The sequence below is a fragment of the Apostichopus japonicus genome, chromosome 12, assembly GCF_037975245.1.
Source record: "Apostichopus japonicus isolate 1M-3 chromosome 12, ASM3797524v1, whole genome shotgun sequence".
Taxonomy (NCBI): Eukaryota; Metazoa; Echinodermata; class Holothuroidea; order Aspidochirotida; family Stichopodidae; genus Apostichopus; species Apostichopus japonicus.
The window spans coordinates 4,116,173-4,129,330 of NC_092572.1; the positions used below are offsets into that span (position 1 = coordinate 4,116,173).

The 13,158-nt window shown below is 36.6% G+C and overlaps 1 protein-coding gene across 2 annotated transcripts in view; it reads right to left on the bottom strand.

Annotated features, from left to right (window-relative positions):
* The window catches only part of LOC139977402 (uncharacterized), a 51,442-nt gene extending 38,307 nt beyond the window's left edge, over positions 1–13,135 (bottom strand). Inside the window, exons 1-16 of one of the 2 annotated variants that reach the window (XM_071986703.1) lie at positions 12,943–13,135; positions 11,538–11,644; positions 11,051–11,095; positions 10,453–10,539; positions 9,788–9,926; positions 8,821–8,889; positions 8,549–8,568; positions 7,314–7,470; positions 5,847–5,924; positions 5,583–5,677; positions 4,620–4,725; positions 4,099–4,247; positions 3,538–3,598; positions 1,488–1,562; positions 998–1,090; positions 39–213 (exon numbers count right to left, since the gene is read on the bottom strand). In XM_071986703.1, coding sequence (XP_071842804.1) covers positions 39–213; positions 998–1,090; positions 1,488–1,562; positions 3,538–3,598; positions 4,099–4,247; positions 4,620–4,725; positions 5,583–5,677; positions 5,847–5,924; positions 7,314–7,470; positions 8,549–8,568; positions 8,821–8,889; positions 9,788–9,926; positions 10,453–10,539; positions 11,051–11,095; positions 11,538–11,644; positions 12,943–12,999 — 1,513 coding nt within the window. In that variant the 5' untranslated portion in view covers positions 13,000–13,135. Of the gene's footprint in view, positions 1–38; positions 214–997; positions 1,091–1,487; positions 1,563–3,537; positions 3,599–4,098; positions 4,248–4,619; positions 4,726–5,582; positions 5,678–5,846; positions 5,925–7,313; positions 7,471–8,548; positions 8,569–8,800; positions 8,890–9,787; positions 9,927–10,452; positions 10,540–11,050; positions 11,096–11,537; positions 11,645–12,942 lie in introns of both variants that reach the window. The other variant, XM_071986702.1, reaches the window with a different exon arrangement.
* Between the last annotated feature and the right edge of the window lie 23 nt (positions 13,136–13,158).

The following is a 13,158-nucleotide window of genomic DNA, read 5'->3' on the forward strand; positions in this document are numbered from 1 at the left end:
AAGTGCCTTTCACATCGTTAAAGCAATTTAATGCTCACCATTCCGCCATCTCTCGCTTACATTGTTGTGTATTTTGCCCGAATCGCTGGGGTTACGGATGTAGGCGAGCCACATAGAGGGCAGCAGATCCATATCCAATGGTTGGTAGTCACCGTGGCCCTGTGCCTTAAAGATTTCTGTTGAAAAGTCCATATATACCAACCCCTCATAAACCTGAGTGGTAAAGATAGGAAGATATTTATGGGTTTCATATCCATGCATTGATCAAATATTATATTGAACTTAAACATTTAAGCAAAAACAGCAAAATTTTGTCTTTCATTCCAGGGACCAAAATTTGACTCTTTTTCCCCACCACATTCTGAAGTTTGTGGAATTAGCTTTTCATTAAATGCTGTAACTTCTAGAATTCTGTGCTGAAGGACAGCTAAACGTTTTCTGTATTGATAAACGTCTGTTATACCAAAAATATTAATGAATGGGGTAACTTGAAAGAAACACAGGAGACAACGTATTTAGTTCTTAATAGTTAGAATCTGTCTACCTGAATGTTTCTATTAACTCTCCATAATCTAATCATAATGTAATATAGCTCTAAGTTTACATAAGGTACAAACACTATATAATCGGCTACTTTATAGGTTGAATTTATTTCACAAACTTAACTCTCCATATGTGCATCAACCTTGGCTATTCTGCATATTATACTCAGCATACTGGTTATTCTACGCTACGGTCAAATCAACTATTTCCCGAAGTTGACCGATCAAGAAGATGTTCCGTTGAGCACATGCCAGTGGGTATGACAAAGGGAAGGATGGGTAGGTGAAGAGGGGGGGGAGGGGGGTGTTAGAAGTAGAGCGTAACATAATCCACAGAATGAGTTTCCTTAACTTCCAGTGAAAACTAACAAAAGAAAGACAGACATGAAAAAGAAAGAAAAAACACAATAAGTATTAAGTTATCCCACCTCTCTATTTGAAGAGGATCAGCTCACCTGTATAACTCGATCCTGAAGCCCGGCATTGATGAAGAGTTCTTCCATTTCTACGTCTAAGATAAACTGTGGTTGAAGAGGCTTCTTCATATCCTTGTAACAATAACAAAATACCACAGAACTGATTACAACATCAACTAAACATCATAAAGGCAGAATTTCTCTTTAAGTCCATTCCATGCTAATTTCTGGATTGTGTTTAGTGAAACTGGGTTATGATCCCTGTTTACACAGTATGCAAGGTACTGACTGGCGCCCTCAGTCAAGAAATGATTTTACAGGGATCACCAACTAAGGGCTTGATAGCTCAGTAGGTGGAGTGCAGGGCTTGTAACCATGAGGTCGTTGGTTAAATCCTGTTCTAGAAAATCCTTTCTTTGTGCTTTTAAAATCATTAATAAGTAAACAACAGACATCAAATACTAGAACACACTGACTAAATTTTGTAAATCTCTCGCAGAATATTAATTTTAAGATTTTTCGTGCTTACCAAATCTGTAATATCAAAGAAATGCATCAGACATTGCATAGTTGCCGTGACGATGGCACTACTTCCTGCTAAGCCCTGAGAAAATCAAGACGAAAAGATAAAGAATATCTGTAAAAATTACAGGTATGAAATTAAACTCCTCTCAGATCTCACTTCCTGCATTTCTAAATTATTTTAATTTCCCAACGTTCAGCTTAAAAGAGAGTTCAAAGATTAATTTTTTTTTTAAAAGATGAATTTATATGGTTTATTAATAACCTTAGAGGCCAAACATAATCTTATATCACTGTTGCATTATTATGTGGGCATGTTTACTAAACCTTACAAGAACTACTTCAAAATAAGTTTGCAGTAGATCAAGCTAAATGAAACCTCCAAAATAAACTCACCAAATGAAAATTTTACCCTTTGTATCACAAATTAATTTGAATAAACCCTCAGCATTTTCTTCGCTATGAACACATTTTCATGTGAGTATTAGTCACAAGGATAGATTCAAATTGCACAATTTATTTAAAAAAAAATTGACTTTCAGTTTTTCCTGAAATGAAAACTGTACCGTTCAAGTTTATGGCTGGCTACATCATTATGTTATTTTATTATGTAATAAAAAGTGTAAAAGTAAGTTGGCCTGACGTTTCCATCCTAGCAGGATCTTCTTCAGAGGCTAAATGACAAGTTACAGTAACAGAGGGGACAAAAACACGCACAGAATACAGACAGGTTAATGAGTATGGTGAACACAATGAGATAGATGTAAGGGGATTATAAGTAGAAAGCAACAGGAGAAGAGGAGAGGAAGGAGATAAACTGTGGAGGGACAAAGAGAGGATTAAAGGCACAGGGTAAGGAATAAACTGGAGAGGGACAAAGACAGAAAGGTGTGGAGAAAAAAGGAGGGGAAGAGAGCTGTGAGAAGATGAGTGAAAGGGGGGGGGGAGGGAGAAAGGGGAGAAGGAGTAGGGAACAGAGGAAAAGTTAGTCATGTCCTGTGTAATAAAAAGGAAAACTTGTTTGACATAAATCAAAGTGCTACTTTGAAGTAGGCACCTATGCTTGGCTACTTGTGAACCTTTCTACTCCTATATTCCTCAACAGGTTTTTCAAGAACCCAGTTATCAAGTTCTCTACTTCCCTTCGTGAAGTGGAAGCATAAAGCCTGACATATTTGGCCGTTTTAAGCCAGAGTGTGTCTTGACAACACTGTTCACAAAGTTTTTGACTGACAAAATTAATGGACACTGCATGTGATCTTAAACAAGTCCATTGTAAATATTCTTAAAGTTGGAAGAATAAAACATGGCTGTTTGCATTAGTTTGGTGAGATCGCTTTCAACTTATTTTCTTTATACATCTATTGCTATATGGACATATTTATGAACAATTACATCTTACATAATAATAAGTAATATTTATATAGCACATAATCAGCAAAGCCGCTCAAAGCGCTTTACAAATGTAAAACCAAAATAAATCACATCTACAGTATGTCTCAATATGTCATCCACTGTCTCAATGCAACAACTACTGTATCTCCATAGCAACTCACATTGCTGAGTACATTATTGTAGTAGTGTAAAAGATTCTTTTACTTTCAGTATGCAATAACATGCAAATTAACTATTCAGTGGCATACACAGCTTGGTCGTTATGATTAAGCAATCACATGTTTCTTTGTTTGATGCTAGACATTATCTTTGATTTGTATAAAAGCAGGGAGTCATTATGTTTAAAGAGGTCTTTCCCTGTATAGGTCTTGGGTTATACCGGACTCTCGCTTTGGTTCTTACGTTACTTTCAATATCAGTTAGAAAATAAAGAGGTCCATATGAGTCAATTGAAACTATATTGAGGTGTTTTTATATTTCTGGTCTTTGGTGTTACAGTAAATTAAAGACAAATGGAGGTTACATTATGGTAAAAAAATCACATCAAATTAGGGTGTTCTACTAAAGTAATCCAAAATGCAACGCAAGACTGTTCAATGGTTGAACAGCAAACTCTTTAAAACAAACTTAAAATTATTAGAACCAAGAGATTATAAACTCACCACTTGTCTAGGAATGTTTGTGTCATACTTCAGAGTAAAGTTCCTCTTCGGCAGCGCGATTCTGTACGGAACACAAATCGAAACGAAATGGAAAGGATTGCATGCTGAATATAGAGGGCTCACAGATAAAACAAGAAATGTAATTTACTTGATGATACATGTCGTTATAGTACAGATTAGCGATGAGGAGGATTAGCTGTTAAGCCTTAAGTAACAAGCATGTACAACTGGGGTTCTTGACAGGTGGAAAAGCATGATTAACAACAATCTCTGCTAATTTATACAATCATAAAACAAAGTCCAGTTTATTGTAGGAGCATCAAAACTCTTTCTCTAATTCAGCTCTGTGGTATGTAGTCTATCCTCTCGTTATTATTGCTAATCTTCTTCATTTTTGAGGTACACTAGTGCTGATAATCGATTAAACTAGAGCCTAGCCTAGAACGTCCTTCTACAGAAAACTCTTGCATACTAATCATCACACCGCTACATGGTGTTACATCTATTCTGGTCATCTGTTGAAAATTGACATTGAAGAGGGGCTTTTCAGTCATTTCTTACCCTTGCTCGGAGCAGTACTGGTAGAATTTTTTACAGGTTGCCTGAAGCAATCTCAGCCCTCCGAAATATCCTTCTTTACGGCTGATGACGTGAAGGTCCCCCAGACTACCGAATTCCGTGGGGTCGTTCAGAGGGTGCGGCACCAGGACCTAAAGAGGGGGAACGGGGGGACAAGAATAAACTCTTGGTTAAAAGTAGTAATTGTCTTCAAAAGTCAAACAATTTCCAACATCTGAAGGTTAGGTTGCATCCTTCCAAATTATGATTCCTTTTGGTAAAGTGTAAGATTATGGGTTGTTCTAAGGGGTGGGGGGAGGGGGGGGTTGTAGGGGTAGAGGGCAGTTGAAATCTTTTGCAGGCCAAACTCAGCCCCCACGGTCTTCCCACCAGAGACTCTTGCTTTAAATAATGTGGTGTCTACAAACATAGTTATCCAAAATGTGTAAATAGGTTCAAGAATTTCTTTCATATTATTTTTTCAATTTAACAATAAAATTTAATAAAATTAACAAAACCTATACCAAGTCTCTGCTTTCAACAATGGTGGCCTCCGACCAGAAGTTTCTGATAGAGAGAGATATTGTCTTCCCGTTAAACCCGTCAGATGGATTGCCGATTAATCCGATTCTGAAGAGAAAGAGAATGTTCCAGCATCAAAGAGGATTGAACTTAGAACTGGAAATGCCAAGAGTGTTTCTGTCAGTGAAACACAAAATGGCTCCAATACAACTAGCCAAGGATGAAACATGGCAGCCACTTTACAAACAGCAGAGCAGTAGTGTTTTTTAACTATCCTTCCCAGCAAAGAATTTCTTTTGCAATTTAATATTTTTGCAATATGCTCATTCTTAACAAAAAGACAAGAATTTACAACACAAAGGTACCTTTATATACTTATGTGATAGTATACATACTACCTACCACTATTCAAAAGATGCTGACAGGTTGGCAATGTTACATATCATTCATTGTCTGGTTATAAAGGAGCATACATTTGGAATGGAGACCATTTCATGAAAGTAAAGAATTGTAATGAAACTTTTTTTTTGGCAATTCAGGATCATTGCAATGTGTGAAGTGTACATTTCAATAGTTATCCTGTTTTATTTGGTAAGATCTTCATATTTAAGGTTTTGGATCAACGGTGAAAATTTCTTTCCCTAGCAACAGCAGAGGGAATGACATCATCCCTACAGAAGATCTGAATGGATACTGCATTTTTTTTTTGTAGCTTATAAACATATTTTAATCAAGACAGGAAATATTACATTAATAGTCTATTTCAATATGTGCACCTTCTGGAAGCAATTACCCATACTACACATCAATAACAGGATATAGAGATGGTATACATTATTCTCATCTTTCAAGCAACCCTCCGATAGCATCATTTTATCCTTTTTAATATCCTGAAGTTTTTGTAAAAATTTATAGTGCCCCCTTCAATAGATGGATTTAATTTGAAAAAGAACTTAAGTTAATACCTAGCATAGGCCTTGGCAGTGTAGGGCTGTTGCGTCCTCTGGTTGGACTTCTTATCCGAAAAATACGACAACCATTTCTCGTAATCTGCAAGAGACTGGTAATAAAAAACGAAAGAGATATTCCTTGCCCTATTTGTGAATATAATAAAGCGGTCGGACTTAATGCATATATAGGGAAATGAGATCTCAAAGGTCTTGCGATGAGCGCTGATAAACAGCAATATTACGGCGATTACAAAATGTTTTTTTTAAATACAAACTTACAACTTGACCAATGAGTTGAAAGCCTGTTGGTAGCTTCATGCCGTAAACGGGGATGTTGGAGTCATTCACCAGGTATTGCTGTAAAATAAAACAACTGCTCATCAATAGATAAATTAATAAAGCTGACACACTGACAGGTAACAATTGGTTGAAACGGCAGGGTGGTCGAAAGGAGGGTCGGGCCAGGCCGCCCCTGAAAAACAGCGAAGCTAAGGCACTGAGCATTTCTGCCCTATATATTGTGTATAACATTCACAAAGTATAGGCAGTGATACTACACTAGTATTAGTAACAGTAGGTCATACGATAAACGTAATTGGTGTTCGATCGGGGCGCAAGCTTTTTTTACGTGACGCAACTTTTTCGTGGGCATGCGTCCGTTGGACACAAACTTTTGTTCTCTAATAACATTACTGAGATAGGTGAACACACAAATGGATAGCTACTGGAAAAACATGAAAATATCCAAGAACCCATATTTTTTATTTTCTGTACAATTAAGAGAAAGATATAAGAACTTCCAACGGGAAAATGAAACTGTTTTCATGAATTCCATATAAGTACTGTTCACATTATATACCAGCAACGAATCACTTCAAGTTTGCTCGTAAATGGTACGGGGTAACACAAAATGTTTTTCTGTACCAAATTGTTGCATTGTTTTTATTATTCCATAAGGGCCTAGAGCTGTTGACCACTGGGCAATGTACTCATTCAACCACATCTTGAGTATTAAGTACTGTGCCATAGTTATCCTGTCCACATCAGAGTGATATAACAGGATAATATATCACATAGTTTCAAAAGTTCATTTGGTGACAAAACAGATGACACACCATATGCTCTACACAGTGACTTTGTTATTAAATAAACAGTGATAAAATAGTAAATAGCATAAGTTTCTGTGGTGATAAAACAGATATAACACACCGTAAGCTTTCCAAAGAAGCTTTGGTGGGAAAACAGCAATGAAAAAGCAAATTGCTTCAAAGCCTTTTTGGAGATAAAGCAGGGATCACATACCCGATAATTTCCAAACACCATATGCTCTTCAAACTAACTTTCTTATAAACAGCCATAAAACAGCCAATGGTTGTTTAAGTTTCTTTGTAGATGAAGTGGGGATTACCCTATCAAATAATTTCCAAACACCATATGCTCTTCAAACTAACATTCTTATAAACAGCCATAAAACAGCCAATGGTTGTTTAAGTTTCTTTGTAGATGAAGTGGGGATTACCCTATCAAATAATTTCCAAACACCATATGCTCTTCAAACTAACATTCTTATAAACAGCCATAAAACAGCCAATGGTTGTTTAAGTTTCTTTGTAGATGAAGTGGGGATTACCCTATCAAATAATTTCCAAACACCATATGCTCTTCAAACTAACTTTCTTATAAACAGCCATAAAACAGCCAATGGTTGTTCAAGTTTCTTTGTAGATGAAGCGGGGATAACCCTACCATATACTTTCCAAAGCACCTCTGATCTACTTCAAGATGGTCTGACAGATACTGAGATACGGTGTTGAGGGTTTGCTTCTGGAAGCAGTAGAAGACCACACTGGCAAGACGTGATTTTGTATCGCCTTCTCGAGGCTTCTCATAAAATTTTGTTATCCTAGAAGAAAATGAAAAAAATTGAAGGTACATCACAAATTATGTTGAAACATGTTCCATATTCTAGAAAAGAAAAGAAAAAAGAAGAAACAAGAAAAAAAATAAAGCAAATCTTAATGTTTCCCCCTATAAATCTTGGGTTGGGAAGAGGTGTGTGTGCGTGCGTTTGTTTTGTATTCTGACCGAGGACTTGAACAAAAGAATTCCAGGTCCTCGGTTGTGATTTCTAAAGAATCACCACGTCCTCGGAAGAATTCTATTGTATGGGGTATTGTTAAGGTTAGGGTACGTGGATTTGAACAATGGAAAATACAATGGGGTCCTTGGTCTAAATGTAATACAAACATGTATGTGTGTGTGTGTGGGGGGGGGGATGAGTGTGTTTGACTGTAAAATCAAACATAAAAGCAAACAGTGTGATTTAACAATCTCTGTCACAATTGAAATAGGGTTACAGAGTTGACAGAGCTGGTCATCGAGAATTTTCTTCTAACGTCGATTACGGATATTTTAGACATTTTTCGACCAATTATAGCCACTGATGGAAACATGTTCACTGGCACTGGACGGCAGAAATGCATCACGTTAAGATTAAAGATAGTTTGATATCATAGTGATTGATAATAACCAACTTTGAAAGTACCTCAGTGGTTTGAATTATGTTCAATCTAGTGCAGTGTTAATGATGTCTTAAACAATGTTGTTTTCTTTTTCTATTTGAAAAATCATATCGATTGACGGAAGTATAATAAAGTGCCCTGTCTTTGGCTCTTTCCTTATATCTTGTAATACAGTTCCTTCACACAACCCAGTAATGGGACTCTTCAAAGCTAAACCGACATTACATTGTTTGTTCCAATAATTCATTACATTTTATGGAAAGTAACTTCATAGTTTATACCAGAAGACCAAAAAAGAATGCAATTTAAAATGTTCCCAATGCATAAAAATGTTTGGTTTGCTTAACATTCACTTCACAGAAGTTACAAGAGGTGTTGAAAATGCTCAAACCTATTGGTATTGGGACAAACTTCAAACTTTACTTCACATAAGTTATGTGATGTTGAATATGCTCTAACCTATTGGTAGTGGGACAAACCTAAATTGGTAGTGGGACAAACTTCAAACTTTACTTCACATAAGTTACAAGTGATGTTGAATATGCTCTAACCTATTGGTAGTGGGACAAACCTATTGGTAGTGGGACAAACTTCAAACTTGACTTCACATAAGTTACAAGTGGTGTTGAATATGCTCAAACCTATTGGTAGTGGGACAAACTTCAAACTTGACTTCACATAAGTTACAAGTGGTGTTGAAAATGCTCAAACCTATTGGTAGTGTGACAAACTTCAACTATTCCTCTGGTGGTCGACGACTCCGTCTCTTCCATCTCATAATAAATAGCGAGCTCTCCTGGCTGTTGTCAAGAAAGGAAAATATACTCAAAGAGTTTGAAACATCAAACTGAATATATCAGGAATTATTTTCCATGATTTATGCTCAAATGTGACACTGTATAGGATAGTACATGTGTGACACCTACAAAGTAGTGGTATAAAATATTTTGTAGTACATGCATGAGACATCTCAATGGTTGTAGCATGACAGCACATGCATGTGACAGTAGTGATTCTGGCATGAGAGTACATTCATGTCACATTGCATGGTGACATAAGACAGTACATGCAACATCACAGTACATGCATGAGACATCTCAATGGTTGTAGCATGACAGTACAAGTATGTGACAGTACAAGTATGTCACAGTACATTCATGTCACAGTGCATGGTTGCTTTAGACAGTACATGCATTTGAGTTTTCCATGATTGTAGTGTGACACTAGAAACATGTGTAAAAGTAAGTTGGCCTGACGTTTCGATCCTAGCAGGATCTTCTTCAAAGGCTAAAAGTAGCAACATGTGACAGTACTAGCATGTGACAGTACATGGTTGTACTTGCTTGTAATGTGACTTTGTTGAGCTGGCAGGTGACATTACGTGGTTTTAACCCACATTGTCCTTGTACGTCACACCTGTGTCACAGCTGACTGAGTTGCTACCACCTGTACAAATACTGTCAGTTTCATTAGGGATGGTTCTTACGTAAGCTGTCACAGATCTTTTGAAGGAAGTGTCACCTGGGGGTCATATGCAACAATGCAGTTATAGTAATTCCATATGTGAGTGTGTCTTGTGAAGAGTGCACATAGGATGGTATCAAGTTTATGTATGATTTAGATGCTACAAACTGCCAAACAGATGCGGTAGAACATGCAGTCCTCCCCCCCACCTTCTCCCCCTATCCCATCCTTTACCTTTTTCCTGAAGTAGTGGACCACCTGTAGGACATCAAATTTATGATCCTGGAAGAGCATGTCCCCAGCAACCAATAAAACATCATCCTCGATCTTTTTATTTCTGAGAACCAGGTCAAAGTCACCAACAGATCCGAGTCTATGATAAAAAGAAAAAAAGAAAAGAATGGAATAGAAAAGAAAGGATACTACCAAATGCACTGGACACTGCCTGTCAGGCCAAATCCACATTCTGACTAAATACCAGCGGATTTTGCCGTTTGTCAGTAGAAAAACAAAACACACAGCACATGGCTTCTTTGGCCAGTAGACAATTAAGAACATGCTTGCATTATTTCTGTACACCTAACGTAAGCCCCCTGTTACTGCTTATTATCAGCAAATGTTATTGGGCTGCTCTCAAAAAGCCTTTACAATAGCTGACGTAATTATGATTATTATTATGACTATACTGTAATATAGGAAAATGATGCTAGTGGGAGCTTCATTTCAGTCAGTAGATTATCTTAATTTAGTTTTTAGAAGCAATTTTTATTTTTATTTTTAAAGTGGCTGAAATGGTGAAAATCTAGGCCTTACTATTATTGTTATTATAATTGTTGTTGTCATTATTATTATTGTTGTTATTATTATTGCACATACATTCTCATTGCTCTTATATTTACCTGCCACTGTAAGTTGTAGTACCATCGTTGATTATGTTTTCCACTGGAAAGTCGTTTGCAGTTGCCCATCGTTCAAAATACTTGTACCTAAATTAAACCAAAAGGATAATACAAATAATACCAAGGAGATGCATAATACATGTAAAAATAAAGTATAATCATGGGTCTTTGAAAAAAAAAAATTCAATATTATTTAGACAGGATGAATCCAAGAGAAATAATCCAGAGTGCATAACTTTTCAATGACTTTAAAATATTTATTTGATCTCCTTTAATGCACAAACTGGGCTTTCATATGAAAAACTACAAAATGAAATGTTCTCAGCTCTGCCAAAATTCCCAAACTGGCTAAAAAGAACCAAATTTCAAGACTTCATTGACTGCAACCACAGGAAGATTGTCTCCTCACAGGGGCAGAAGACTGCTAAATTTGACACATCACAATATCTGGAATTAATTTAAGTAGTCAGAATATACCGAAAAGAATTTTAAAAAGTCCTATTAACAATGTTTTTTGCGTGGTAATATTTTAAGGCAACAAAGATGACCTTACATTTAGTTAAACATTAAATTTTACTTGATAATACTTTGTACTTACTTGTCAGCATTTGTTACCAGGTAGACCTCATTAAACACTTGTCGTCTGTAAGACAGTAACAAAAAATGAACAATGAAATTCATATATATAATAATAACTCAAGATTAAACACAGGAAATGCCATCATAATTCAAACTCTTTCTGCAGTTTCAAGACAATTGTCTCAAAATAGTTTCCCAAGGAAAGGATCTATAGGAGCCTCTGGGTCATGAGATGTGACAGGAAAGATTATAAAAATAAGAATTTAGTATCCTATATTTAGGTTTTAGAGTTTTCATAGTAGTCAACAGTTAGATAATTATAACACAAAGCCTGCTGTAGAGTTGTAGGAAGTTATGTTTAGTACTAACAATAACCTGTATTTTGAACTTACATTTATTTGGAGACAAAATATAAACAAATGGATCTTAATATTAATACAAATTGGAGGACCAGTTATAACAATATATAATGTGTGTAATTTTGATACAAATGACAAAGTTCATACGTATTTACGGCTGCCCACCAAAAGTCAAGCAACTTCTTGCCACCAACACCTGGTAAGAGAGCTTTTGGTACTCCTTCCAGATTAGAATACCTTCCAGAGGCTTCATTCTATCACAAGTGGAGAGAAATGGAAAATGGAAAATAAGTTAAAGGTTAAGTTTACAGAAGATGTGTCAGTACTAACTTGAAGCATATGACAGTTGAACATGAGTTGCTTAGTATTTGCTTTTCACAGAGATGTGCTGAACAGTCATTTAATCTTCCAGTGTTAGTAAATAAGAAAAGCTGACATTACTTGCACTGGGCCTAGCCTATCTGGGTAAGGGAAGACCTAGTAGCCTAGGTCTACTGAATAATGCTATCAAGCACATGATATTGTACCTATTGCAACCCCTGTCCACCTAAATTTCCTTCATGTATAGTATTATGTGGCATTGTGGGTATTCGCATGGCATCTGGGCAAATAACAATGTATACCACATAGCGACACTCTATGTCGGGCAGTTAACCAATCAGAGTGCAGAGCTTATAAGGTGCAGATTAACACAATTTCCACTCTCCTTCCAAGCAGTTAGGGTTCAACGCGATTGTTATTCACTTTAAATTTTTGAAACTGTAGGGTGACTAATGAAGTTTCACAATGTTCTATCCAACACAACACTTGGCATCTTTTGGGACAATATTAGATGAACCACATTTCAAACATTACAGTGATGAGAATTCACTCACGTAAGTTTAGGTGCCATTTCAATAACCGCCTCTGTCCACTAGCTCTAGTCTTATAATCTGCATGTGAAAATAACAAATTAATGATTCTATCTGTAGAACTTGAAGTTTTATGAACATGTGGCTTTCAACATACAGTTCTATTTTTGTTCATGTTATTCCGTCAGCAGAGGGGCGAACATCATTGGCAGGGCACCATATCTGCTGGGTGAATATTATGTTGCACTTCCTTATTCCCCAGGCAGCCGGAGGATAGAGCAAGGTTGGTCCTTATTGTTATTCATGCTACAGATACAGGGAATAGGACGATGCCTTTCCTTATTCATCCTGCCAGATGTGCCAATCATGCCAATAAGCAACTTTTGGCTTGGTCTGATATATATTCAAAATCTAGGCTCCTAAGCCTAAGTGTGCCTAATGCCTACCTTAGTGGCTGAGTAACATACTGCTGAGCACTACAAGGCCTAGCCCAAGGTCACTTGTAACATCAGGTTAAACCTACCAGTATATATAATACTAGGGGGGCCTAAGTATTATATACTGGTAGGTATAGCCTAATAATACAAGTGCCTGATGTGGCCTAGCCTAGGTACTGTAAATTGAGAATTATGTATAGGCTACTCCTAGTCCTATAGATGCCTAGGTCTAACTCTTCTTAGCTTAATAATTAGTTTACCAACCTTTATTTCACATTCTAAGTGTTTTCCGTGGCCTGCTACAAGTATGACACATATCATATTCCTGCTAAGTTGATGTGGACGTGAAACGTTTCAGTTGGTACACTACGTCGTTCCCGTTTCATTTATATTTTCAAATTTCGGTAGCAATATTAATGTGTCACACCCTTGCACATGTCTTTATGTCTTATGTGACTATTTTCAACGATGTACGTCCTT